This window comes from Neofelis nebulosa, chromosome 1 (assembly GCF_028018385.1).
Source record: "Neofelis nebulosa isolate mNeoNeb1 chromosome 1, mNeoNeb1.pri, whole genome shotgun sequence".
NCBI classification, from domain to species: domain Eukaryota; kingdom Metazoa; phylum Chordata; class Mammalia; order Carnivora; family Felidae; genus Neofelis; species Neofelis nebulosa.
In genome coordinates this window covers 232,424,085-232,449,811 of record NC_080782.1, presented here as the reverse complement: position 1 = coordinate 232,449,811, position 25,727 = coordinate 232,424,085, and the positions used below count along the sequence as shown (strand labels likewise).

At 38.8% G+C, this 25,727-nt stretch overlaps 2 protein-coding genes across 9 annotated transcripts in view; one reads left to right on the top strand and one right to left on the bottom strand.

Moving 5' to 3' along the window:
• The window catches only part of BRCA2 (BRCA2 DNA repair associated), a 60,463-nt gene extending 49,006 nt beyond the window's left edge, over positions 1-11,457 (top strand). For 3 of the 4 annotated variants that reach the window (XM_058687965.1, XM_058687950.1, XM_058687957.1), the window contains exons 25-27: positions 6,696-6,940; positions 8,741-8,887; positions 9,819-11,457. In XM_058687965.1, the coding sequence (XP_058543948.1) occupies positions 6,696-6,940; positions 8,741-8,887; positions 9,819-10,457 (1,031 nt within the window). In that variant the 3' untranslated portion in view covers positions 10,458-11,457. Of the gene's footprint in view, positions 1-6,695; positions 6,941-8,740; positions 8,888-9,818 lie in introns of those variants that run through there. The other variant, XM_058687972.1, reaches the window with a different exon arrangement.
• The window catches only part of N4BP2L1 (NEDD4 binding protein 2 like 1), a 35,324-nt gene continuing 19,426 nt past the window's right edge, over positions 9,830-25,727 (bottom strand). The window contains exons 2-5 of one of the 5 annotated variants that reach the window (XM_058688072.1): positions 17,650-17,777; positions 15,185-15,253; positions 14,171-14,221; positions 9,830-9,964 (exon numbers count right to left, since the gene is read on the bottom strand). In XM_058688072.1, the coding sequence (XP_058544055.1) occupies positions 14,178-14,221; positions 15,185-15,253; positions 17,650-17,777 (241 nt within the window). In that variant the 3' untranslated portion in view covers positions 9,830-9,964; positions 14,171-14,177. Of the gene's footprint in view, positions 9,965-12,776; positions 14,222-15,184; positions 15,254-15,302; positions 15,380-17,274; positions 17,364-17,649; positions 17,778-25,727 lie in introns of those variants that run through there. The other 4 variants (XM_058688041.1, XM_058688050.1, XM_058688056.1 and 1 more) reach the window with 4 other exon arrangements.

Genomic DNA, 25,727 nt, shown 5'->3' with positions numbered 1-25,727 from the left:
GAAAGGAGGTAGTGTATGAAACTTTCCGGAGATGGGAAATATGGCAGGACCCGGGAGCCTGGCTGCTTGTGGAGACTTACCTGAGATCACTTCTCATGGCCCCAGGGCAGATAGCGGTGAGGAGGTGGGGTGCACGGGAGGAAAACGTGTGGAGACCTGCCAGGAGCCAGTGGTTCTTGACTTTCTACCTTATCCAAGACCATTTTTCCCCCTCTCAGTTACTGAGTAACGGCTGCGAACTTGAGTTTCTTTCCACTATGTATTGCCCGTCTCTGGGAGATACTAGCTCTGTTCTTCATCATTTTTCCTGGTTCCGTGAGTCCCCTGTGATTAATTTGCATTGCTGCCATAACTGAGTACCACAAACTGGGGGAGCGTAAACAACCAAAATTTACTGTCTCCGTTCTGCAGACCAGAAGTCCGAAAGCAAGGTGCTGGCAGAGTTGGTTCCTTCTGCGGCTGTGAGGGAGACGTGTTCAGCGCCTTGCTCCCCGCACCTGCTGGTTTGCTGGCGATCTTTACTGCTCCGTGGCTGATAGGTGCACCGCCACGATCTCTGCCTTCATCTTCACGTGGCTTTCTCTCTGTGCGCGTGTCTGTGTCCAAACTTCCCCTTTGTATCAGGACATTGATCGTCACGACTGCATCTTAACTCGATTACGTCTGCAAAGACCTTGTTTCCAAATAAGGTCACGCTCACAGGTACCGGGGGTCAGGACTTCAACATCTTGAGTGGGGGACACAGTTCAACCCACCAACACCCTGGAATGTTCACTTCTGTAAGTCCTGGTCGTCTGCTTTTCCCCTGCAGCCATGTTCATTATTTGCGATCAGAAGAGGAAAAAGGTAAGATGCCCATTCCATTTGCTTTTCTTCAGGTTTACAGGTAATAGAATTCTCAAATTTTGACCAGTTTGGGGAAGGAGATGAGAAGCTGAGCCCTTCTGTGCCTGGCCTAGCCACACTCTCGTTTCTTTCTTTCATCACCAATTTTTAAATTTTACATCAGAATATTCCTCATCTGGGTTTTTAGTGAACATTTCTCTTTTTTTATTTAGTTTGATGTTAAATGTTAGAGGAAAAAATTCTCTTCGAATGTTTCGAAGTGCCACCTTAAACCCGAAGTAGTACTTATCTAACACTCAAATCTACTGATGATGGTTCCTGGCTTAAAATCTTCAGTGGCTCCTGTCCCTTAGAAAATGAAACCCACACTCCTTCATAGGCCTGAAAAACTCTTCAGCTGCCTCAAACCACCACCCCACACACCTCAGCTAAACTATGCCACTTCATGTGCCTGATGCATTATATATAACATTTAACACTTTTCAACCTTTAAAAAATACACCTTACTGACAATGCCCTTTGTCCTCCTGTCTAAAGGAGTTGGAGAACCGTTGTCCTTCGTCATTCAGCCCAGCTGAATAATGTTCCTCCCCAGCTGGGTGCTTATGCCAGCTTACATCTTCCCTCCTCAGTTTCTGCAGCGTTTAGTGCGTTGGGTTGCTTCAGCATCCGTCACGTGGCCCATGATCCTGTGTCCACGTTTCTGAACCTCCTCCCCACCAATGATACTGTGATCTCTTCAAGGAAAGGGACTCAGTTTTAGTTTCTTTCTGTTCCCACTTCTAACAAAACGGGGCGGGGGGAGTGGGTAATTGTTGAAAACGTCACATATGTACATAAAGTGCTCGTAGTAATGCTGTTCATTTGCTGGTATCATCCCTCTGTACAGATGGGGAGACCGGAGCTCAGAGATGTTAAATAACCTGCCCAAGGTCACAGTTATCTAAACGATTGGAACCCGTACTTTGAGGCTCTAATGCCTGTGTGTTCTTCTTATGCTTCAGCTAACAGAGCCAAACCAAATCCAACCATCTGAGAGTTAAGCTTCAAGTAGGGACTACCGTGTGTTCAATCTGTTGTGTTACTATATTACAAACACTGTGGCATCCGATGAATTAATTAAGTGAGTTCACTTCTTAGGTCAGTTTCCCAGGAAACAGACTGAGATTTTCATGCAGATGTATTGGAAAGTGCACTCAGGAGCAGCACCTGTGGGGAAGCAGCAGCTGCCTCTGGGCAGAGAGGGGAGCTGGGGGGCGGGGGGGTGCCGCTCAGGGAGCCGTGCAGCGCTTGGCAGAGGGGGGAGCCCTGCAGTGCCGTTGCTGCAGAGGTACAGCAGTCCCGGTCTGGTGGGGATTCTGCAGCTGGCGTGTCTCTTAGCGAGAATTTGTGAAGTGGCCTCACATATTGCTGTGTGCTTTAGCCTTTCAGTGAAACTTTCGAAAAAGAATTTAAAGGGAACAGTGGATTCTGCATGAGTTCAGAACAATCCCAGACTGCAAACCTGCAAGAATAATCTCCCTCTTATCCTTTTATTTTCATGATTTTTTCAGTGCCAACATTCTAAAAGTGTTACTTGAAAAAAATTCTTCCAGTTGTTACCATTTGTACGAGATGTGTGGTAATTACAGAAAATTTTCTATTTTTTTTTTCAGTGTATATAGTTTGATCTAGGTATGAAACCTGTACTGAGGAAAAAATGAAATGAGGGAGCTATCCTGGAAGCTTGTTTTCATATTTTGCATTTTCTAAATGTTTTTCAGTAAACAAGTATTGCTTTTAAAATTGGGGGGAAAACATAGTTTAAAGAAGCACATTTGAGAGAAGGGCTGTAATCATTTTGAATATAATTAGAGGCAAATTCCCAAATTAGAAAATTGAACATACTTGGGAAACATAATTTCTCTAAAAGCAGTATTTAATATTTAGGATTACAATCCATTAAATGAATCTACTTATAAAATTGAAAACAGTGAAAGGAATAACCATCATTTGCAACAGGATAAACAAATCATTATCTGAGAATGGCAATTCTTTGGGTTCCTATCATTTATAAGGGAAACATAATTCTTGAAGTAACAGAGACAAGAAATTCTAAATCGTTAGATTAAATGGTGAGTGCCTCAGTCCTGTCTCTTCCCATTTTTGGCATTGAAACTTTTTCACTTTTTATTTTGAATAATTTCAGGCCTTCAGAAAAGTTGCAAAACTAATGCAGACTTTACAATTATCCCTCCCCCAGCTTCGCCTAATGTCAGCATCTTGTGTGACCATGGTACCATTATTAGAATCTGGAAGTTAACATTGGCATAATATTATTACCTGCAGTGTAGATTTAAGTGTAGATTTATGCTGTTTTACTTCTTCTGTTCCAGGATCCCACTTTCGTGTAATCATCATTTCTCCTGAGTCTCCTCTTGTCTTTAACAGTTCCCCAGTCTTCTCTTGGTTTTTTTTTTTTTTTTTTTTTTTTTTATGTTTATTTACTTTTGACAGAGAGAGAGAGACAGAGCATGAGTTGGGGAGGGGTAGAGAGAGGGGGAGACACAGAATCCGAAACAGGCTCCAGGCTCCGAGCTGTCAGCACAGAGCCCGACACAGGGCTCGAGCTCCATGGATTGCGAGATCATGACCTGAGCCAAAGTCAGACGGTCAACCGACTGAGCCACCAGGTGCCCCTCCCCAGTCTTCTCCCGTTTTTCCCAATCTTGACTCTCTTGAATAGACTGATTATGTTGTAGCATTTTCCTCAACTTGGGTTTGTCTGATGTTTTCTCATGATTGGAGTAAGGTTATACATATCTGGCAAAAGTGCCACAGAAACAGTGTTGTGTCTGTCCGCCTCCCCATCAAGGGTTTAATGATGCTGATATTGCTTGTTACTGGGAGCGGCAGCCTTGAGGTCTGCAACCTTAACCTTAAAGGAGATTCCTTGAGACTATGCAAGTCCAATTTCACCTCAAACTTTTCACCAATTAATTTTAGCATCTATCAGCTGATTTTGTTTGCAGCAGTTTTTACTGTAGTGTTTGCCTAATGATTTCCTTTTTTTTTCTTTCTTCTTTCATTCTCCATTTATTGGAGCTCTACTATAAGGAAGAGCTGCCCCTTTTCCCCAAATTTACTTTCTTATTTGATTTATATCAGTATGGACGAATGAATATGTATTTTAGTCTGTGGGTTACAATTCAATACCTGCATTATTTTGTTGTTCAGATTGTTTCAGTTTGGGCCACTAGGAGTTTTTTCAGGTTGACTCCTGTAATTTTGCGAGCACCTCTTTTCGGCATTACAAGATGTTCCAGGTTCATCTTATATGTTCCTTGCCCCAATCAAGTTGGACCAACTACTTCTCAAAGAAACCCTGGATCACTTTTTTCTTTCTTTCTTTTTTCTTTTTCTTTCTTTTTTTTTTTTTTTTTTTTTTTTTTTTTTTTAGAAAACTGTGTTTATAGCCATGACCTAATGGCTAGATACACTCATTACTGCACAGGCATCATTGCTTCTAGGCCCTGTCAGACAGAAGGCGCCAGGAAGTATGTGTGTATATTCTATTGTGGATTTCCCCCTCTGTGGTTGGGCTTGTTTGTTGGTGGGATAGGTGAAGCGTGTGTGAAACACTGTGGTTCTAAGAATCAGCTGCACAAAGACATACCAAGGGAAGCATCACTTTTCATTCCTTCCACCCCAGTGCTGTTTCTCCCCTGCTTTCTACCCACGTCCTGCCTCTAGTTTCTGCTTTATCCTTCCTGTATTTGTTCTCCACAAGTGGACAGAGACATGTACAATTTCTTATATCAGCTTCTTTCTTATATGAAGAGTAACAAACTTTAATTTTTGTGCGTGTGCGTGCTTTTCTTTTTTCACTTAACAGTATCAATTCATAGCAAGCTATCTCATTCTTTATTTCTTTTTAATTCCTAGATATTCTGTTTTTAGTGCAATTGTAAATGGGATTTTCTTAATTTCTCTTTCTGCTACTTAGTTATTAGTAAATAGAAACACTATAGATTCCTGTGCATTAATTTTGTATCCTGAAACTTGAATGAATTCATGGATCAGTTCTAGTAGTTTTTTTGATGGAGTCCTTATGGTTTTCTATATAGTGTCATATCATCTGCAAAGAGTGAAAGTTTAATTTCTTTCTTACCAATTTGGTTCCCCTTTCATGTTTTTCTTTTTTGTCTAATTGCTGCAGCTAGGATATCTAGTACTGTGTTGAATAAAAATGGTGAGAGTGGACATCTTTGTCTTGTTCCTGATTTTAGGGGGAAAGCTCTCAGTTTTTTACCACTGAGTATGATGTTGGCTGTGGGTTTTTCATATGCTCCCTCTAACCCTCAACCTGCTTTGTTGAGGATTCTCATCATGAATGGATGTTGTACTTTGTCACATCCTTTTTCTGCTTCTGTTGAGATGATCATATGATTTTTTATCCTTTCTCTTCTTGATGTAATGTATTGTGGTGATTAATTTGCAAATATTGAACCACTCTTGTATCCTGGGAATGAAACCCCTTTGATTGTGGTGAATGGTTTTTTTTAATGTATTGTTGGATTCAGTTTCCTAATGTTTTGTTGAGGATTTGTTCATCGGGCATATTGGCGTGTAGTTTGTTTTCAAGTGTCTATCTGGTTTTGATATCAGGATAATGCTGTACTCATAGAGTGTATTTGGGAGTCTTCCTTCCTCTTCTGTTTTTTGAACTAGTTTGAGAAGAATAGGTATTCACTGTTACTTAAATGTTCACCTGTGAATTCACCTGTGAAGCCATCTGGTCCTGGGCTTTTGTTTATTGGGAATTGTTTGATTACTGATTCATTTTCATTGCTAGTAATCAGTCTCTTCAAATTTTCTGTTTCTTCCTGATTCAGTTTTGGGAGGTTACATGTTTCTAAGAATTTATGCATTTCTTCTAGATTGTCCAACTTGTTGGCATATACTTTTTCATAATGTGATCTTTGTATTTTTATTATTTCTCCTCCCTCATTTGTGATTCTGTTTGAGCCCTCTTTTTCTTGAGGAGTCTGGCTTTGGTCTGGTTTACCAATTTTGTTTATCTTTTCAAAGATCTAGCTTCTGGTTTCATTGATCTTTTTTTTTTTTTTTTTTTTTTGTCTCATTTATTTCTGCTCTAATCTTTATAATTTCTTTCCTTCTACTAGCTTTGGATTTTGTTTGTTCTTTTTCTGTTTCCTTTGGGTGTAAGTTTAGGTTGTTTATTAGGGTTTTTTCTTATTTCTTGAAGTAGGCCTGTATTGCTATAAACTTCCCTGTTAGAACAGCTTTTGCTTCTTCCCAAAGATCTTGGACCGTTTGTTTACAGAGCACTTCCTCATTCTTTTGTACAGCTGCATAGTACAAAATTGTACGAATGTGCCAGTGTTTGTCCCTACCGCTCTCCTGTGCTTCAGTGAGTAACCTTGTACAGAGTGTTTTCATGAATCTTGTTCATATATATCTCACTATTATTGGAAGTACATCTTCAGAATTGAGTACTAAAAGTGGGGTTGCTGGGTGGAAAGGTAAGTGTGTGTCATTTTGCTGAGTTCTACCAGTTTTTTCTCCAGAGGGTTGCACAAATTTGTATTCCCACCAGCAATGTATGAGTATACCTGCTTCCCCATGGCCTCAGTAACAGAATATGTTGTCATATTAACACTGAAATTTTAACACCATAAACAGCAGGTTATTTTGGAAATTCTGAGCTTTCTCTAAACTTATTTTGGTCTGTTTTACTATTAGCATACCAAAACAAATAGGCATATTAGAACTTCCTTGAATTTTTTAAAATTTATCTCACATATGTAATGAAGTGGAATTTTTTGTTTTGTTTTGTTTCATCTTAGGTTTTGCTCCCTTGGTCTATTTGTCAGATGAATGCCATAATTTATTGGCAATCAAGGTCTGGACCGATCTTAATGAAGACATTGTTAAACCTCATACATTAATTGCTGCTAGCAACCTCCAGTGGCGACCAGAATCTAAATCAGGAATTCCTACTTTGTTTGCTGGAGATTTTTCCAGGTTTTCTGCCAGTCCAAAGGAGGCCCATTTTCAAGAGACATTCCACAAAATGAAAAATACTATTGAGGTAAAATTACTTTGGGCATTACCATGCATTTTGGTATTTTCTTATTTTGATGGTCAAATATCAAGGAAATGGTGGCTTCTATGAAAATTGGATAGTCAGGAAATAATGTGAGATGAGGGTTCCTCAAAGATGAATTGCTCAGGAGCCTGAGGAGATGGGGGGGACAACAGCTGGGAGAAAGTGACTTGAAGGGGATTGAGTGAGGAGAAATCCTGAGGAGGATGTTCAGAGCTACAGGTCATGTGAGCAACAAGAATGAGTTACCCATGGTTCGTAGCAGTATCATTAGTTAATAACTGGCAGATTCCAGATTCACGTTTTAAACTCCCTATCTAGTAGTTTACAGTTTATGTCTGTCCTTGATTTGAAATAATCTCAAATAGGAGAATACTGAAATTATTTTCCCTGGGTAATGTATACATTTTATGCTTAAATGTATACATATAGCAAGTAATAATTATTAGCTACAGTTTTAGAGTGCTTGCTGTATGTCAGGCCTTGTTCATAGCCTGTCGCATTCAATTCTTCCACCAATCCTATGAGGTGGGGAACTGGTTTTCCATTTTATTGATGAAAAACAGCGAGATTAAGTCACACAGCCAAGTTGTTAGAAGCAAGATTCATACTTAAGCTCTCTGAGTGCACAGCCCCAACTTTTTTTTTTTTTTTTTTTTTTTTTTTTTTTTGAGAGAGAGAGATGAAGGGAGGGAGGGAGGGAGGGGCGGAGCGAGAGGGAGACACAGAATCCTTAGCAGGCTCTAGGCTCTGAGCTATCAGCACGGAGCCCGAGACGGGGCTCCAACTCACAAACCACAAGATAGGACCTGAACTGAAGTCAGATGCTTAACTGACTGCGCCACCCAAGTGCCCCTGCATAGCCCCACCTATTAACCACTGTGCAATGCTGCCTCCCAATAAAATTTTGGATTTTATAAATTGCTAACTAGTAAAGAATCTTCAAGATAAGGCTGTTAGTTTGATACCTGAAATGTGTGTTCAAAATATATATATAAATAAAATTATATTTTAAAAGCATCAGAGTAGCCAGCTGTATCAAGGAAGTTTGTGTAATATTTTACCTAAAGACTCAATATATATTATAGTGAAGAATAACACCCTAATTGATCTGGTTTCTAAATTGGGGGTGGAGTGGGAATTATATTCACCATTTGGCCTCCATACAGATGAAAAACATCCCAGAATTTCTCCCAGGTTTTATTCAAGGATTGTTCAGAGACAACTGTTATTTACATAGCATTTTTAACTTTTACAAAATACTCTCATGAATTAGGTTAAATTATATAAAATTGCTGGTATTCGACCAGTTGTAACTTCTGAAACAACAGTTTTATGTGGCTTAACCTATACATTGTTTCCGTTCTTAGAACAGACGTGAGGCAGTTGTCTCATTTTACTACTAACCCAGGGCATACTCTATAGATGTTAGGTGATTTACAGCTATTAGGTAGGAAATAGAGCTGGAACTTGAGCCCCGTCTTCCAGCTCCTAATCCAGTACCGTGGAATACCTTGTAATTAAACTGGCTGGTTGGCAAGATCTCTCCCGTCTCTTTCCTTCCCTGACGTACACACCCTCCCTCCCTCCCTCCCTCCCTCCAACATGTTGGCTTTGCATTTTTACACTGGTATATTATTTGACAGTTGCTCTCAAATTTTGGGTGTGTCATTCTTTTTTTCTGGTCTGAATCTTTTATTTCTAATTTTAAAGGTAACATTTTCTGAAAACATGAAAATGTGTATTTTCATTTTACAAAACAGCTTTTCCAATTTATTTTCTTAGAATATCGATACGTTTTGCAATGATGCAGAAAACAAACTTGTGCATATACTTAATGCAAACAGTCCCAAGGTGTCCACCCCAACGAAAGACTATACTTCAGAGCCACACACCGTTCAAACCGTCCTTGGCCTAGGAAGTAAACTTTCGGTAAGTTAATTGAAGGAATTTTATGAGTATTATGTATGCAGTCAATACTATATTCTGGTGTGCATGTGGTAAACTTGGTGAAATGGAATTAAACTTGACCAGAAAGTGTAGTTTATTGTTAAGTGGCTCCTGTAAGTATAGGTTATCTGGAAATTATATCTTGCTTATCAAAGCCAGAATGGAACCTTCTTTGGGGTTACATTTGACAAACAGGTGCTTTCATTTTTAGCATTGCAAGTGCATGTGATAGAAAATAGTGTTTTGCCTCTGTTTTGCCTCTGTCCTTTTGCTAGAAGGACTGTTCTATGCAGTTAGGGGTGTTTCTAAGCTCAGCTTAACTCTTTAAATCACCGTACACGCAAATTAAGCTGTAAGGTCTGTAATACTGACTGATGACTAAATCTCAAGTAGCTAACAGTTGCTTAGTGTATCTGTATTAACTCATTTAATCTTTACCACAACCCATGGGGTGAAAATTATCTCTGTTTTGCAAATGAGGAAACTATGGTCTAGAGAGGTTGAACAGTTGCCTAAAGTCACAAAACTAGAAAAGTTAAGTATTAGAACCCAGGCAGTCTGTGCTCTTAAAACGGTTTAAAAATGCTCATCTTTGTTTAAGCTGTTAATGAAAAAAGAAAAGATTCAAGAGTCAGTTAAATCCCCCTGCCTCCCTTTTTGTCTTTTATTACAATTAGTCTTCATTCTTTTTTCTTTTTGTGTCATTTTTGTATCCTTGTATGCAAAACTGTTTCCTTCTGGAATGAGAACAATAATGTAAATGTCTCTTGAAATCATCTGACCTATGAGTCACGATGGGCGTGAGAATGTGTGTGGTATTTGTGTGCTTAAATATTTCTAACGAAAAGCTGATTTGATGATGTTTTATATATTAGTGCATCATTATCTAGGCTGCATTTTGTCTTTTTATCAGATGTCTTCTCCCAATAGTGAGATGAATTACCAGAGTCCTTTATCACTTTGTAAGCCGAAAACAAAGTCTGTGCCCACACCTGGATCAGCCCAAATGACTTCAAAGTCTTGTTATAAAGGGGAGAGAGAGCTGGATGACCCGAAAACCTGCAAGAAGAGAAAAGCCTTAGATTTTTTGAGTAGACTGCCTTTACCTCCACCTGTTAGTCCCATTTGTACATTTGTTTCTCCAGCTGCACAGAAGGCATTTCAGCCACCACGGAGTTGTGGCACCAAATACGAAACACCTATAAAGAAAAGAGAGTTGAATTCCCCTCAGAGGACTCCACTGAAATTTAATGACACTTCCCTTGTGGAAAGTGATTCAATAGCTGACGAAGAACTTGCATTGATCAACACTCAAGCCCTTTTGTCTGGTTCGGCAGGAGAAGATCAACTTCTGTCTCTCAATGACTCCCCTAGGACTGCTCCCATGAGCTCAAAAGATTATGTCAGGCCGAAAAGGTATCCTCCTGCCTCTGGGATACGAGACTGCGAGAACCCCCAGGCCAGCACCGAAGGATGGGAGCCTGACGTGCAGGACACAGATACAGTAAAAAGGTCATCTGTGAGACTGCAAAGGCGACAACAGCAAACATGACGATAAGTCAGTTACTGACTCAGCCTCTCCAGTTTGTAAAAAATACAGCTTCAAACGGCACATCAGTGTTCGCATAATGAGAAAAATAGTCTCTAATTTCCCTGGGTGCCTGTCTATCACAGGAATGCTCTTTGCCTGCCTCTGGGCTTTGATTTGTTACCGATCTTAAAATTGGGTATTTATTAACTAATCAAGAAAAAAAATCTCCCTTAAATCTTTATGACTGAATTTGATCACTGGACTTGACCAAGTATTATTTTACAAAGTAACTTCTTCTTTAAGTTGTGTCCTTAATTAAATGAAACTAGGTTCGTAAGTACAGTTATTTTGACTCCTGTAATTCTTTTTAGTTTAGTTCCTATCTTAGATGGTTTGATTTAGTTTTGTTTCTCGGAGATAGCCCACTGTGACCCAGTTTTCCCTAACAAACGTGTTGATTCTCTTCTACTTCTATCCTAATTAAACATCAGGAAGAGAAAGATACAACAGTGGTGTTTTCTAAGACCCATTCTTCAACCCTAAGTCGGCATAACTGCAAGAAAAACAGAAACCCCAATGTAATTCCTTTTTATGATTCCACTGTGATCTCTGAAATTATTTTAATTAAAAATTCAAGTACTTTAAATCAGATTTCATAGTGTTAATGTTTTTGTAACAAAATGATCATCTGCAACTTCAGAGAAAACTGTTCTTTCAAATTGGCAGATTCTACCCACTTTATTTTTAGCCCTGTCACAGGACTCAGCAGTACTTCCTTTAAACCTGGTTTTCTCTAACCACCAAGGCAGACAGTAATAGTTCAATATAAGAGGATATTCTCGTTTGTGACTTTCTTACGCTTAATGGAGAAAAGAGAATGCACTTCCAACCAGGAGCCGATAGCATGGAAAAGCTCTGAAATCAGGTCTTTTACTATGCCTTAAGTTTATATAAAATATCCTGTTTTCAAATCTAATTAGAAACGCATTTCAAAGCCAAGGATAAATCTTTTAAAAAGCAATTTTTTCGGGGCGCCTGGGTGGCGCAGTCGGTTAGGCGTCCGACTTCAGCCAGGTCACGATCTCGCGGTCCGTGAGTTCGTGCCCCGCGTCAGGCTCTGGGCTGACGGCTCGGAGCCTGGAGCCTGTTTCCGATTCTGTGTCTCCCTCTCTCTCTGCCCCTCCCCCGTTCATGCTCTGTCTCTCTCTGTCCCAAAAATAAATAAAAAATGTTGAGGAAAAAAAAAAAAAAAAAAAAAAAAAAAAGCAATTTTTTCTTTCATAACTGTGATCCATGATTTTTGGCTCCTCTAAAAATTAACGTAACAATAATCCATTCTGCAGTTCTTTTTAACTCAAGTGTTCTGCCAGTCTTGTTAATACATGATTTAAATTTTGTTCGTAAAACAATTTGGTCTTCCCATCCTAATCATTTTCCAAGTGATCCACTCTAGAACAGGGAATAAAACTGGAGTCTCAGATGAACAAAAAAGAATTAGAAGAATCTAACCTGAACTGATACTACATACTCTATTCTTCCTTACCATTTAGACCACACATTATAGAGAGATCTCATGCACACACTCCTTTTTTACACATTGTAAAAAATATAGGAAGCTATATAAGCAAAATATGAAGCTTAAGTATATGCAGATACTGTCCCCTAAGAAGTGACAATGATTACAAAGTCAAGAATGTACACCATAGGATTAGGGATAATGGAAAAGCAGTTTGTGTTACTCAGCAATTACTTAACGAGACCCTATCTTGTACGTAAAGCACTATGCCGGCTCTGTGAACGATACAAACGTTAATCATACAAAACTACAGGTTAAAGTTGAGTGTTCAAAAAATTACATAAATCAGGAAACTTGGGAGCTGAGAGAAACAATAAATCACTTCTAGCTGGGACAAAGTTGGCAGCATTTAATCAATTATGTTTATGCTTCCAAACCAAGTATTTCAGGAGTCATCCAGGGGAAAAAAGAGACAAATAGGGAAATTACTCTCCTGAGCTCTTTAAAAGCTCTGGATCTAAACCTGGGGCCATATCAGAGTGGTTACTCAGACAAGGTGAATAAAAAGCCATAAGATGTCAATAGTGGCAGGTATTAAAATGCTAAAGTAATAGTCTTTCCAATGTATGCAGATCAAATAATTTATATAAGCATGTAAAATGCAAGGTTGCTTTTGTCTTTATGTCTCCTATTTACTAAAGAGGACCGGTAAATAAGTTTATGATATAGAAAAACTGGTTCTTAATAGGGTAGAATTCTATGGAATTTAGGCAATTAATTTTTTTATATCATCAAAGCAGTCTAGATTCAATGACAAATTCATCTAAAGCAATACCATAGATAATTTTTAATAACCATAAAAGCACCATTATATAGGACACTTAAAATAATATTTCACAGAACATTATAAAGAAGCTGTTGGCCAACAAGAAATAAAGCATACATCCTACGTGATCTTATCTATCATGGTCTCACACCAAATTAATTTGATTCTAACCTGTGGAGACTTGATTTGGAATCATAAATTCAGTATTGGTTTAAGAGGGACATCCCAGAGTTGTGGTAGAACTTTATTGTCTTAAATAATGCCACATAAAACGCCAAGACTGCTCATCTTGCAATGAGCATGACTTTTACGTATCCCTATATGATTTATATCTTGGGATGCTTAATTCTTGTGCTCCCAAACATTTGGGCAGCCAACTGATTATGCACATGTCTAAAAACTGCTTAATTTTTTCCTCTTAAAAACTGGTGTTTTATAAAGTCAGGCTTCTTTAATTTCCACTATTGGCACAACAGCCAAAAAGTTCATCAGGTTTAATCCTATTCGATACAGTGGTAGTTAAAACACAAGATGTGACTTTAAATAATGACACTGGTTTTCCTCAGTAGCTTTTAGAGCTATCAAGAAGAATCCAAAAGACTTTTTAACAATGACACATCACGAGAATAAAGGGATAATTTCCCAAAGAGTCTACTTTGAAGGACGATATTCCCTTAGATGTATGCTCTCTAGTATATGCATTTTAGAGGAAAACCACTCTCATCGTGACAGCCACACATCTCACATTTTTTGGATACACGGCTTATCAAAGTAGCAATGGCACTAACATTTTCCTGTCTCCCACTTCTCCCCCACCTTTCCAACCTTCCTGATGGAGATGGGTTTTCTGGAAAAATAGATTACTTCAGAGGAAGTGGTACTGAAGCTTCTGTATATTGAACTTATGTGACTGGGTACGTTTTCAGGGTTCCGTTTCCAATTGGTTCCCTAGAGAAAGTGACTTTGTTTAATCAAATCAGAATTCCAGCATCAGACCATGCATAGAGGATCACTTTTAACAAGTGCTTGTTGAAAATGAATATAATGACTTCTGCTGAAAAACTTTCAGGTCCGACTATTTACACGGGAATTAGAGCTCTGGCTAAAACTGAACAAAGAATAAATACCAAAAGTTGCGGTAAAAACTGATTTAGGAAAATTGTGAATGCCTGTACGATAGGCCTCTAATATCCATGGTGACAGCCGCCTCTTCTGTTAAAGGAGCTCTCGTTTGTGAAGCCCCCATGAGCCCTCCGGGTGGGAAACTCCGCGCAGGGATTCCAGTATCCTGCGCCGTCGGAAGGTGATGGGTTATTCCTGTCCTGGTTTCTGTTCATTCTGCTTGGCTTTTCCGCATGAAGCACACTGTGAAAGGTAACATCGTGTTCATACCGTTCCTTCATCCGGTGTATTTTTTCTCTTGGGACTCCATGAATGTTCCTTCTACATGGGAAAAAAGGCAAACATGTACTTAAGGCAGTATATTCAAAAGGAGTTACAAGTCCTGCGTCATTATATAGATATGCACTCCCTAGTCTCAGGATTTAACTCTCACTAAAGCATAACATCTCTTTAAGGAGTTATCTTTCAGGCTCCACTCCTGTTTTTTTGTGCTGCTCTAAGGCTAAACAACTAGAGTTTCGGAAATGCTTTGTTTTTGGAACTCTCAATTTCATGCTTCGAGGTATAAAAGAACACCATGAGATCTACTTATTATATTTTTGCCTGTTAATCATGCATATATCTATAATCCATTTATGTCAGTCCGAGACACTTCTAGATGCTAATTAAAATAATCTTAAATTCAAGCGGGCCTCAGAATCAACTGGGGATATAGTTCGAAATGCAATTACCAGAGATTCCCACTGTGGCATGGGGCCCATGAACTAGGATTTTAACAATCACCTCAGGCAACTGTGATGGGCGTGGGCCACAGACCGATTTTGGAAGCACTATCTCCTTGTAACTATAGGATAAATCAGTCTTATTCCTAAAAAGTAAATTCTGATCTCACTGGTTTCTTTAAATCATTGACATCATCAAATAACACAGATAGTAAATATCAGAACCCATGCACTCAATCAACAAGTTAGTATTATTTGGACATTTATTGCTTTATAAATTAGAAGCAGCATCTAGACCCTAAGCGAACCACAGACTGTTGAACGTTTAAAGATCTTTATTGAGCCTCAATGCAAAAATGCCACTGACATGTGCAATCCCATGCAGAGAAAAGTGCTTTCAAACGTTCATTAATGAAGAAGCATTTTAGCAGAAAGTTAAATGTGTCCTTTAAAAGGACCAAGTCCAAGCCAAAGTGTAGCGCTTAGCAGTATATTAGAAAACTGACCCAAAACTAAAGTCTTCACATTAATAAATCCAAAGTGATCAATTTCCAAGAATTACCATTTCTGGCCTGAAAACTACCATGTCCATTTCCAGCCTGAAAAGATTCTTTTGTTCGGTCTGAAATACCTGAAAACAGCAGGATACATAATGAGGAACTAGAAAAACAAAGAAGTACCTTGCTAACTCTTGAACGTTGAATTTCCAGCGAGTGTCAGGTTCTCGGAATATAACTTCATAGTTATTTTCAAGTGCCTGATTTTTCAAAAGTACATAAAACATTGAAGACATGGTATGTATGTTTGGGAATGTTTATGCTGCCATTTAACATTTACTACAAATCTTTTCTAAGATTCCTTTTGTTTTACCAGTAATCCAAGGCCTTAGTTTATCTTACAAGTACCGTTGGTTCATTTCCATACTTAGCCACTCTCAGATTATATTATGGTTCCCAATGATAAGTTTTGGTCAATTTTATCTACTATGTAGGAAAATGATAAAGGTTCTTTGGGGACATTTTTTAAAAATAGATAGCTGAACTAAGTTTTAAATATCCTGCCCACATGTATGAGAAATGAATTCAGTGGCTTCTCAAAGTCCCTTATAGGATTATCACCGAGTTTTCTTCTGCCAAATGCCTTGTCCCATTCCTCATGCCTCAGTTAGAAAGTGAGGGTGCCCTAGGAACAGAGCTTATGAAATAAAAATGATTTCCCAACACTCTTTACAAACTCTTCCCGCCAAGAAGGGGCTTTCCCCACTATGCAATACAGTCCGGCCCAAAGCACCGCGCCCCGTGATCCTTGGGTTTACAGTTTGCGTATAAACATCCAAATAATCTTTGCATTCATAAACTGGCTACTCCTTTCTCATCTCAAAATCTGAACTCTGTTGTCACTATCGTTTATTGTGTTACAAAATACAGAATGAAAACAGCTAAGTAAAAAGATTTCCTCTTCATTCTTGAGATTGAGATGGACCCTTCTCATTAGAAAAGGATTCAGATATCCTAGATGGAAAATACCTAGTTTCTGGATCTTAGTAATAGCTGTGGGTGGCTTAAAAAGATTGCACATTCCAGATAATAAAAAATAAGATGTCTTTCCTTAAGCCACTCTCCCACTACTCTTGGTTTTGAGTTGTGCCTTAATTAACTTGACTACTCATGTCCCCTTTCATTTCTCTGCCAAGTGGACTCTCGGTGCATGAACTGAAGTAACGACAAAATTGATGTTCATTCCTTCCTACATTCATCCAAAGTCCCACAGGCTGGGCCTAAATAAACCAGATGGATGTACAGTTAGAGAAAAGCACACCTGCGTGTAAGCTCTTTTGCCCCCGGATTAAAAAGAAGCCATGAATAGATGCCACGAGCCCAGTTTCTAGAGATACTCACTTTACTGTTAGACAAGTGGGGATTATGTATGACAAAATTAGACTACTCATCTGTCGTCTTCTTGCCCTGTGTGTTTCAGGATCTTTTCTCCTATCTATATGCCCAATAGGGGATGAAAACTTATGACCAGAAAAGGTGAAATATGTCTGAAAACAGATCATAATTTAAAATACAAACATAGTTTTATTCCTCTTACTTTTCTATTCTGACAGTAGAGAGCTGAGTTGTCTTTGCATATTTATATTTGTATTCTAGTATCTTAATAGGGTTACAGTGTTAACCCTAAATATGTTTTAAAACCAAAAAAAAAGGGTCACCCCAGAACTCTCATGTGGCAACACTAAACAGTACTGAAATCCCTGCCTGCCAAAGACAGTGTCCTATCAATATAACCTACAACTCGGCTAGCAGCACTGCCCACCCCAATATTTCTCTGCAAGCTTCAGACGGTGCCCCTGTGTATAGATGTCTCTTCTTTGGAAAGCAAGACAGAAAATCAAGACAGACAAACCATCAAGAATTCGGACCAAGGAGTGTTTACAAATGTACCCTGAGGGGATATTAGCACCTTAGCAAGTTTCAGCCACTGAACAAGAGAGAAACACTAAAATAAAACCTGTTTACCTGCTCTCTGAGAGAACTACTATTAATAAAGATGAGATCATGGCAGATCGGAAAAAGAGGAAAGAACAAATGGTTCAATTTTCTCACAAAATTTCCGGAACTGAAAAATCAGAATGATGCTGTTTCCTACCATGACTGCATAGGGCTTCATTTCCCAGGCGTGGAGGTTGGTATTATCAATAATAATGGGGGATATGCCATTCCTCATTGCTTTTCTGGCTGCAACACAATGTTATATAACAGTGAGCAACATGCAACAATCAGAAGGGCGAGCGTACTCCGTATTTTGTTATTTTTATTACAGGATGTCCTCATTACACAACTTAAGTGCCATCTATTTCAGAACCCATTATCAATAATTTTCCTTTTCCTGGAATCTAGGGAGGTTATGCTCTGGCATTCTGTTTGGGGGGAAAAATGGCAGAACTTTTATTAAACTCCTTCCATAAAACTTATTCTATGTGCACAATAGGATTTCCCGGGAATTTGGAAAGGAATTTGTCACCTCTTTTCTGGTTCCATTCATGTGCTTCCTCCAGGAAGTCAGGATTGAACTCATAGGCACCGTCTTCCCTGAAGAAAAAATCATCCGTGCTGAAAATCAGAGCCCTGGGAAAGTCGTGTTGCAATTGTCTAGAAAGTGGGGAAATAAGAGATTACTTTATGACTAGGCACAGTCATTCTAGAAATTATTACCTTCCATCTCTAACATTCAGTGGTTTATAATTATGAGTCCACCAGGTTGTGTGTTGTTGAAATTCAGCGTAAGAAGAGAGATGCTTGCTATTCATAGGAGGCGGGAGAAAACCGAGAGGCGGCTGTGTGTGCAGCACAACTCCTAAAACTCAGAAGTGTGGCCACCACATTGACTTCTGCTGCACCAAATGATTCTAGACACAACTCTGGAGGTTAAGGAGAAGGCATGATGACAGTGGGCACTAGTCCTCACCGCCGTTGCACAGTGGTGTACCAGTGCCCCCCACAGACCTGCCCTCGCGTGCCATGCCCCAGTGCCACAGCCCTCCCTTCCCCGAAAGGCTCTCCCCTGTCCTGGGTCCCATCTCCCTGGGGCTCTGTTCTCTGTGAGGACGCATCTGAGAAACTAGTTCTTGCTGAGGTATGATATAGACAAAAGTGATGTATGTGTGTGTGTGTGTGTGTGTGTGTGCGCATGTGTGTGCACCACCCCTATTAAGGTAACATTTACATTTCACAGTGACCTAAACCAAATGAAAAACAGCACACCAGGAGAAGGAAAGAGGTAGACCCAGCATTCCCCATGCTTTCTTAAATCTCTATCACACTTCTCTAAATATGAAGATATCACAGAAAAAAGGGAAAACCATCGTGGAGTGTCCCCTTTAAAACAAAAAAAAAGCATACTAAATTCTGCACAAAATCGAAGAGATGTTTCCACTTGAAATCCTTATTCAGACAATTTGGTGGTGGAGGCGGGGTGGTGCATATTATGGTAGGTAGTAACTGGGTAAATCTCTGAGCCTCCTCTCTCCTCATCTGCACAAATCAAGGATGATTTCACCTATCTTGCTAGGTTATGACACTGAGCTAATAATGTGCAGAAACAGCAGATGCGTCACCTGACACAATGAGTGTTGGTTTCTTCCCTTTTTCCCTGCAGCACCAAAACAAATTTAACAGGCAAACAGAACATATGACAAAATGGGTACACTCAGAACAAAGAAAGAGAAAAAACAAGAATAAAAAAGGAGAAAGGTTGGAGGAAAAAAGATTGGAGAATGACAAGAACAGGAAATGCAAAGAGAAAAGTCGAGCTGTGTAACTGTGTGTGTTTCTTCTCCACGAGAAGAGTTATCTTTAATCGGGAAAGAACAGAATGAGCATAAGGCACCGGAGCCCAGATCATAAATAAGGTCCCGGGTTGTTCTGAAAAGCTTGGGTTCAATTCTTGACTCTGCGATATCCAGTCATGTCACCTATCTCTCTAAACTGTTTTCCCGACTGAAAACCACAGATAATAGTCACTACTTATGAAACAGGAGTTTCTAGTAAGGCTCAAATGAGATATGAGAAAACATTTTGCAAATGGTAAGGCACTTTTACAAATGTAAGATACTGTTATTTTACCAATAATTATAACACAGGAGATCAACTTTACCGACCCAAACTGTTTATATGCCACAGTAATAAAATGCATTGGAATGCATATGTAATCTCGAAATTACTGCGAGTGAATTAGTATTGCAGTGAATGGAAGAGATGAAAAAACCAAAATAAAGCAAATGCCTCAATTTTCAAGAATGAGTGAACACATTCCAGAAACAGTAAATAAACATTTCTGTCAGAATTCTTCAGACGGCTTGATCACATTTAAAAAGAAAGCAGCACAGGGGCTCCTGGGTGGGGCTCAGTCGGTTAAGCTTCCCGCTCTTGACTTCCACTCGGGTCCTGATCTCACGGTTCATGACGAGCCCTGCATGGGGATCTGTGCTGACAGCATGCAGCCTGCTTGGGATTCTCTCTCTCTGCCCCTCTCCAGCCTCTCTCAAAAATAAATAAATAAACTTAAAAAAAAAAAGGCAGCATAGGTAGCTGATGGGCTGAGTTGGTAAACAGGGATATTCATTGGATGCCATGTTACATTTTGATTTAAATAGGAATCTGATGGTCTCTTGAGAGCCTTGTGGAAAAACGTAGACAAGAAGTTATAATGTTTTTTAATACCCAGAGGATATTAGATAACTCTCCAACTCATTAAACACTTATTGAGCATTTAATATATGCCAAGTACTGGGTGAAGTGTTAAGGTATGATAATAAAATAAAATAGCTGCTTTCAAGGAATTCACAGCCTAGCCAAGGGGCCAGCTGACCTACAGATGAAGCACAAGAGAAGTCGGGAGCGGGAACAAGATCTGACAGGGAAGCATGAAGGAGATGATATTTGACTTGGATCTTGAGACATGAGAAAACGCTGTCGCTTGGGGAATGGGTTAAAAGCACAAGGGGTAAGGGGCGCCTGGGTGGCTCAGTTGGTGAAGTGTCCGACTTCCACTCAGGTCATGATCTCGCGGTTTGTGAGTTCGAGCCCACATCGGGCTCTGTGCTGACAGCTCGGAGCCTGGAGCCTGCTTCGGATTCTGTGTCTCCCCCTCTCTCTGCCCCTCTCCCACTTGCACTCTGTCTCTCTCTGTCTCTCCCTCAAAAATAAACACTAAAAAGCACAAGAGGTAAGAGGAGGAAGCTAATGCTTTAGGGCTTGTTATGAGAAAGGAGCTCTAGGGATAAACAAGAATGAAAACACTAAGGATTAAAAGTGGCAAATCATATTTGAAGCATTTCTCCACTCTGAATGCTACACAATTTAAAGAGAAATTTGGCAAGCTGGAATATGTCCGCAGAAAAGTGACCAGGTATCAGATGAGCAAAGATCATCAAAAGAATGTGCAGTGTTTAAACTGGGGGCAGGGTGTAGATGGGGGGGGGGGGGGTGTAGATTTGTATGATCTTCCTGAATAGTCATTCCTTCAGAAACTTGTTTTATCTTCACCTGAGTGTTAAATTAGCACCGGCAGGTACAGTAGCATCTGGAACCTGCAGGACAATGAACACTCTCCTACCTAAACAAAGAACTGATTAAGTAGACAAATCTTGAGATTCCCAAACTTAGGTGGAAGCAATAAATACCATTCCATCAGCTTCAGCAGTGATCAGGACAATGCATCAGCTCTAGCTTTCTGTATGGTGGTCAGGAGCCTCATGCATTGGGGAAATTGAGAGAATGAAAACAAAAGAAAAGGAAAAAAATAGAAAGACAATTACTTCCACAGAACCTTCAACTCCACAGCTCAAAGTCCCCCCTCAAATTCACTTAAAATGAAAACTATGAGAGAAACTCAGGTACTAATCTTGATTTCACAACTTCTCACTCTTCTGTGTAATTCTTTCTTTAATCATAAACACCCATGGAAACATATTCAGGTGTCTATTAGTCACTCACTCACTGACAAAGTCCAATATTACTATGTAATTTTGAGTTGGACCCCAACTTTCATATGTAAATTTTCCAACATGCAAAAGTAGACAGAATACAATCGTTCCCCCAGTACCCATGACCCAGGGTCAACAATTATCATAGCCAATCTCATTTCATTTGCTTCATACTTCATTTCACCAAATGTCCCATCAGTCCTCATATTTCCCTGTCTCCTAAATGCATCCCTAGGACTGATTTGTTTGAAGCAAGAGCCAAACAAGATCCACACATTGTATTTGGATGCCAAATCCCTCACATCTCCCTATTCCATCACTTTTCTCTCTCCTTTTTATTTTCACCTGAATTATTCCCCACAATCCCTCATATTTAGAAGATGTTCAAACCTTTAGAAATGAGTTGAAAGAATAATTCAATGAACACTGCTTACCCTTCATCTACAGTCACCAGTTGTTAACATTTTGCCTCATTTATTTCTCACATATGAATTTTTGATGAACCATTTGAAAATTAAGTTGCAGGCATGACACTTTCTTCCTAAATTCTTTGTCAAGTATCTCCTATGGAACATTCTCCTACATAACTACAATAACATTATCACATCTAGAAAATGAACACTAATTTATAATAGCTAATGTCAATTGAATTTTTAAATTTAAAAATTTAAAAATTCCCTGATGGTCCCAATAATATCTTTCATAGGGTCACGTACTGCATTTGGTTATTATGTTTGTGTCATTTAATCTAGAACTGTCCTTGTGACTTCTTTGGTTTCCCTTTTTGAAGAGTCCAGATCAGTTGGCTTAAGTACACCCCACATTCTATGTTATTTTGATGATTTCCTCATGATTAGATCCAGGTTACACACTTTTAGAAGCAAAGTGCAGAGGTAACGTTTGTGTACTTCTTTTTGCACGTAATAACAGTTTGTACCGTCGTGTTCAATTTGGTCACGTGGCTTCTAAAAGGGGGTGTCAGCCAGATCTCTCCACCCTAAAGAAACATGGTTTCTCTTGCAATGTATGTAATGGCAGGACAGGGATGGTGGGAGTGGGCGTGAAGCTGTCAGACCCCAGGTAAGGAGCCTGTTGCCCACCAGCCTTTTGCCCAGTGATCTTCACATTCGTTGCTGACCACGCCTGAACCAAGTATTACATCAGGAACTGCAGAATGTTGATTTTTCTCATTATGTAATTTCTTCTATATTTACTTTGTGGCATTGTCTTGTAAAGAGGAACTTTCTCTCCCCTTTTAGTAATCTTTAACATCCTTATTCTTTATGATGTTCAAATTGTCCCATATTTGGCCACGAGGTATCCCTTCAAGTTGGCCCCTGTGTCTTATATATGCCCCTTTGTCTATACAACCTTAAAAATACCGCTTTTCCTTTCTAATTAGCAAAGACATACATATTCACTGCAGAATATTTTTAAACAGAAAACTGCAAAAAAGGGGAGGTTTCTGTATTCCCCCATCTAAAAATAATTATTAACATTTTGACCTTCTTTCCAGGAAATAGATAGAAAGATGGGTAGCTGGGTGAGTAGATGAGTCGGTAGGTAGATAGGTGAAAGAATTTTGTATCTGATGTTTTGTACATAAAAATAGAAACATAATATAGAGCATACGAAATTTTCACCAAATTTACTTCCAAAGCTATTATTTCCCAACTCATGAAATACAGTTCTAGGACATTATTTTTAATGACTATGACACAAATATTGATATGGATATACCATAATTTACTTCACTAATGCCCTACAGTTAGGCATTTATTTTGCCCCCAACTTCTTTGATTATCAGCAAGATTATTTTACATTTTCTAATTATTTAGAGGTACTCTTTTATGAACTGCATTTTCATGTCCTTAGTTAATAAATGGTATCTGTTTCTTACTGAATATGTAATCTTTTTAATTTTGTTTATGATAAACTCTGACATAAAAGTCTGAATTTTTAGAAATTTTTCTAGGCACATGTATCCATCTTTTATTTTCTACTTTCAGCTTTTGATGATACATTTACATCAATCTTTCCCACTCCAAGTTTATATAAATATTCATCTTTGTTCTATTACATTTTATTCCCCAGTTCATCTAAAATTTTATTTTGGTATCATGTATTGGTTAAGCATCTAACTAGATTTTTTTTTCCACGTGGAAAACCAGTCATCCCAAATCCATTAACGGAATAATTTGCCAATTCCCCACTGTTTTGAAATACTTTCTTTATATACTAAGTGATAACAAATAATGAGGCCTGTTATTGGACTTTCTATTTTTTCCACTAAGGTTGATGTGTAAATTCTTCATTGCCTTCTTTTCCAGTATCTTTTTTTATTATATTCAGTAGTTGTGAATTTTTCCCTTATACGATTTATATTTTTATCTTCTCATTTTGTTGCAGAGACATTTCTGAACACTACCACATAAAAGGACTTTCTTATGCAAGCTTTACACCTAACATGGGGCTCAAACCGACCCAAGCAGCAAGAGTCACATGCTCTACTGAGCCAGCCAGGCGCCCCAAAGATCTCCGTTTGTAGATGTCTTTGATTCTTCTCATGGTGGGCTAAAATTGGTTGTTCCAATAAATTTTCTTTTCTTTTCAAGAGTGCTGAGTACTAAACAAGGAGCTGACGTATATCATCTCTCCTTAACCTTTATAACAGTCTTATGAAGTAAATAATATTTTCTCTAGTTTTTAGATAAACTAAGTGTTCAAGATATTAATAACTGGTCCAGGTTTACACAGCTTGGATGCTGTGCTGCCTAAATTTTACCTCAGGTCTACACAGAGTTCAGATACCTGGGTGTCAGATACTTTGCCAGCTCTTGTGGATCTAAGAAAGACCTTCTATTGTCTTTACACATCAGCAGTTTGGCTTCATGAGAATTACTGGATTACAGTCCTTTCCCACAGATGTTTATAGTTCACCTATGTTTTAGTTAGAAATGAGTTTAACTGGGGCACCTGGGTGGCTCAATTGTTTGAGCGTCCAACTTCGGCTCAGGTCACGATCTCACGGCAGGTCTGTGAGTTGGAGCCCTGCGTCAGGCTCTGTGCTACCAGAGTCTGGAGCCTGCTTCAGAATCTTGTCTCCCTCTGTCTGCCCCTCCCCTGCTCGCTCGCTTGCTCTCTCTCTCTCAAAAATAAACAAACAAGCAAACACTAAAAAAAAGAAAGTGGCATGCTGCCACACCCAACAAAAAGTAACTAAGGAAATTCAGGTAGTTAATTAACAGCTTTTGCAACAGTCTTACCAGGTTATGTCTAAGTACTGGGTTTATATTTTTATCATTTTTGTTCAGGTCGTCAGCTCAGAAATATGTGCTATTATACCTGTAATCGTTGCTTTGGTTATATTTATTATGGTTTTATTTATATTTATTCTCACATTTGTCTTCTATATTACCCTTTGATTTTCTGTATTGTGATTCTATTGACCTCCATCTCTAACAGACTTTAAAAATCCAACATTTTCCTTGGATACTTTTTAAAAAGTAGATCTCATTTAGCTCGTTTTTAATTTTTTTCTGCTTCCTTGCCAACTCCCTTCATGTCTCATACCTATTATTATTTTTGTATCTCACACCATGGAGAGAAATTTTCAAGAAAAAACAAACTTTAAATATATAGAAAAGGAAAAAATAATAATATAACAAGTATCTGTATACATACCATCTGGAGCTGATAATTGTTAACATTTTCTTATATTTGTTTTGTTGGCTTAAAATTCAGCTAACCTCCCCGCCCTTAACTCTGGCATTCCCAAACACCTTTATTCTATTTCTCTTTTCTCTTTTCCAGAGAACTTATCACCTCCTAACATAATATCCAGTTTCCCTATACTTTACATCTGCTTCCCTACCTGTGGCATACAAGGTCCATGAGGGCACAATCTTTGTTTTGTTTTCAGTAATTATTCTCAGGTACCTAGGAGACTGCCCGAAATATAGTAGGCACTCAATAAATATTTGTTGTACGAGTAAATGAAGGGAAAGTGTATTTTTTATATCTATTCATGTTTATATACAGACTTAATCCATTCCTTTTAACTGCTATGTAGTTATCAGCAAACGCAGCTAACATTTTACTGTGTTCCAACACTATTCTCGTGGCTTTACATTTCTCATATAATGCTCAAATAGACCTGTGAGATAAGTCCTGTATCGTTAGTAACCCCTATGCTACAGATGAAGCAACTGAGACCAATGAGTGGATACAAAATCAATGTACAGAAATTGGTTGTGTTTCAGGGCACCTGGGTGGCTCAATCGGTTAAGTGTCCCACTCTTTATTTCAGTTCAGGTCATGATCTCAGGGGTCCTGAGATTAAACCCCATGTTGGCTCCACCCTGGGCCTGGAGACTGGAGCCTGGTTAAGATTCTCTCTCCCTTTCCCTCTGCCCCTCCAGACTTGCACATGCACTCTCTCTCAAATAAAAGAAAAGAAGTAAATAAATAAATAAATAAATAAATAAATAACATTGGTTGTTTCTATATAGTAATAACAAAACATCTGAAAAAGAAATAAAGAAAACAATCCTGTTCACAATAGTGTTACAAACAATAAAATATTCGGGAGTAAATTTAACCAAGAAGGTTAAAG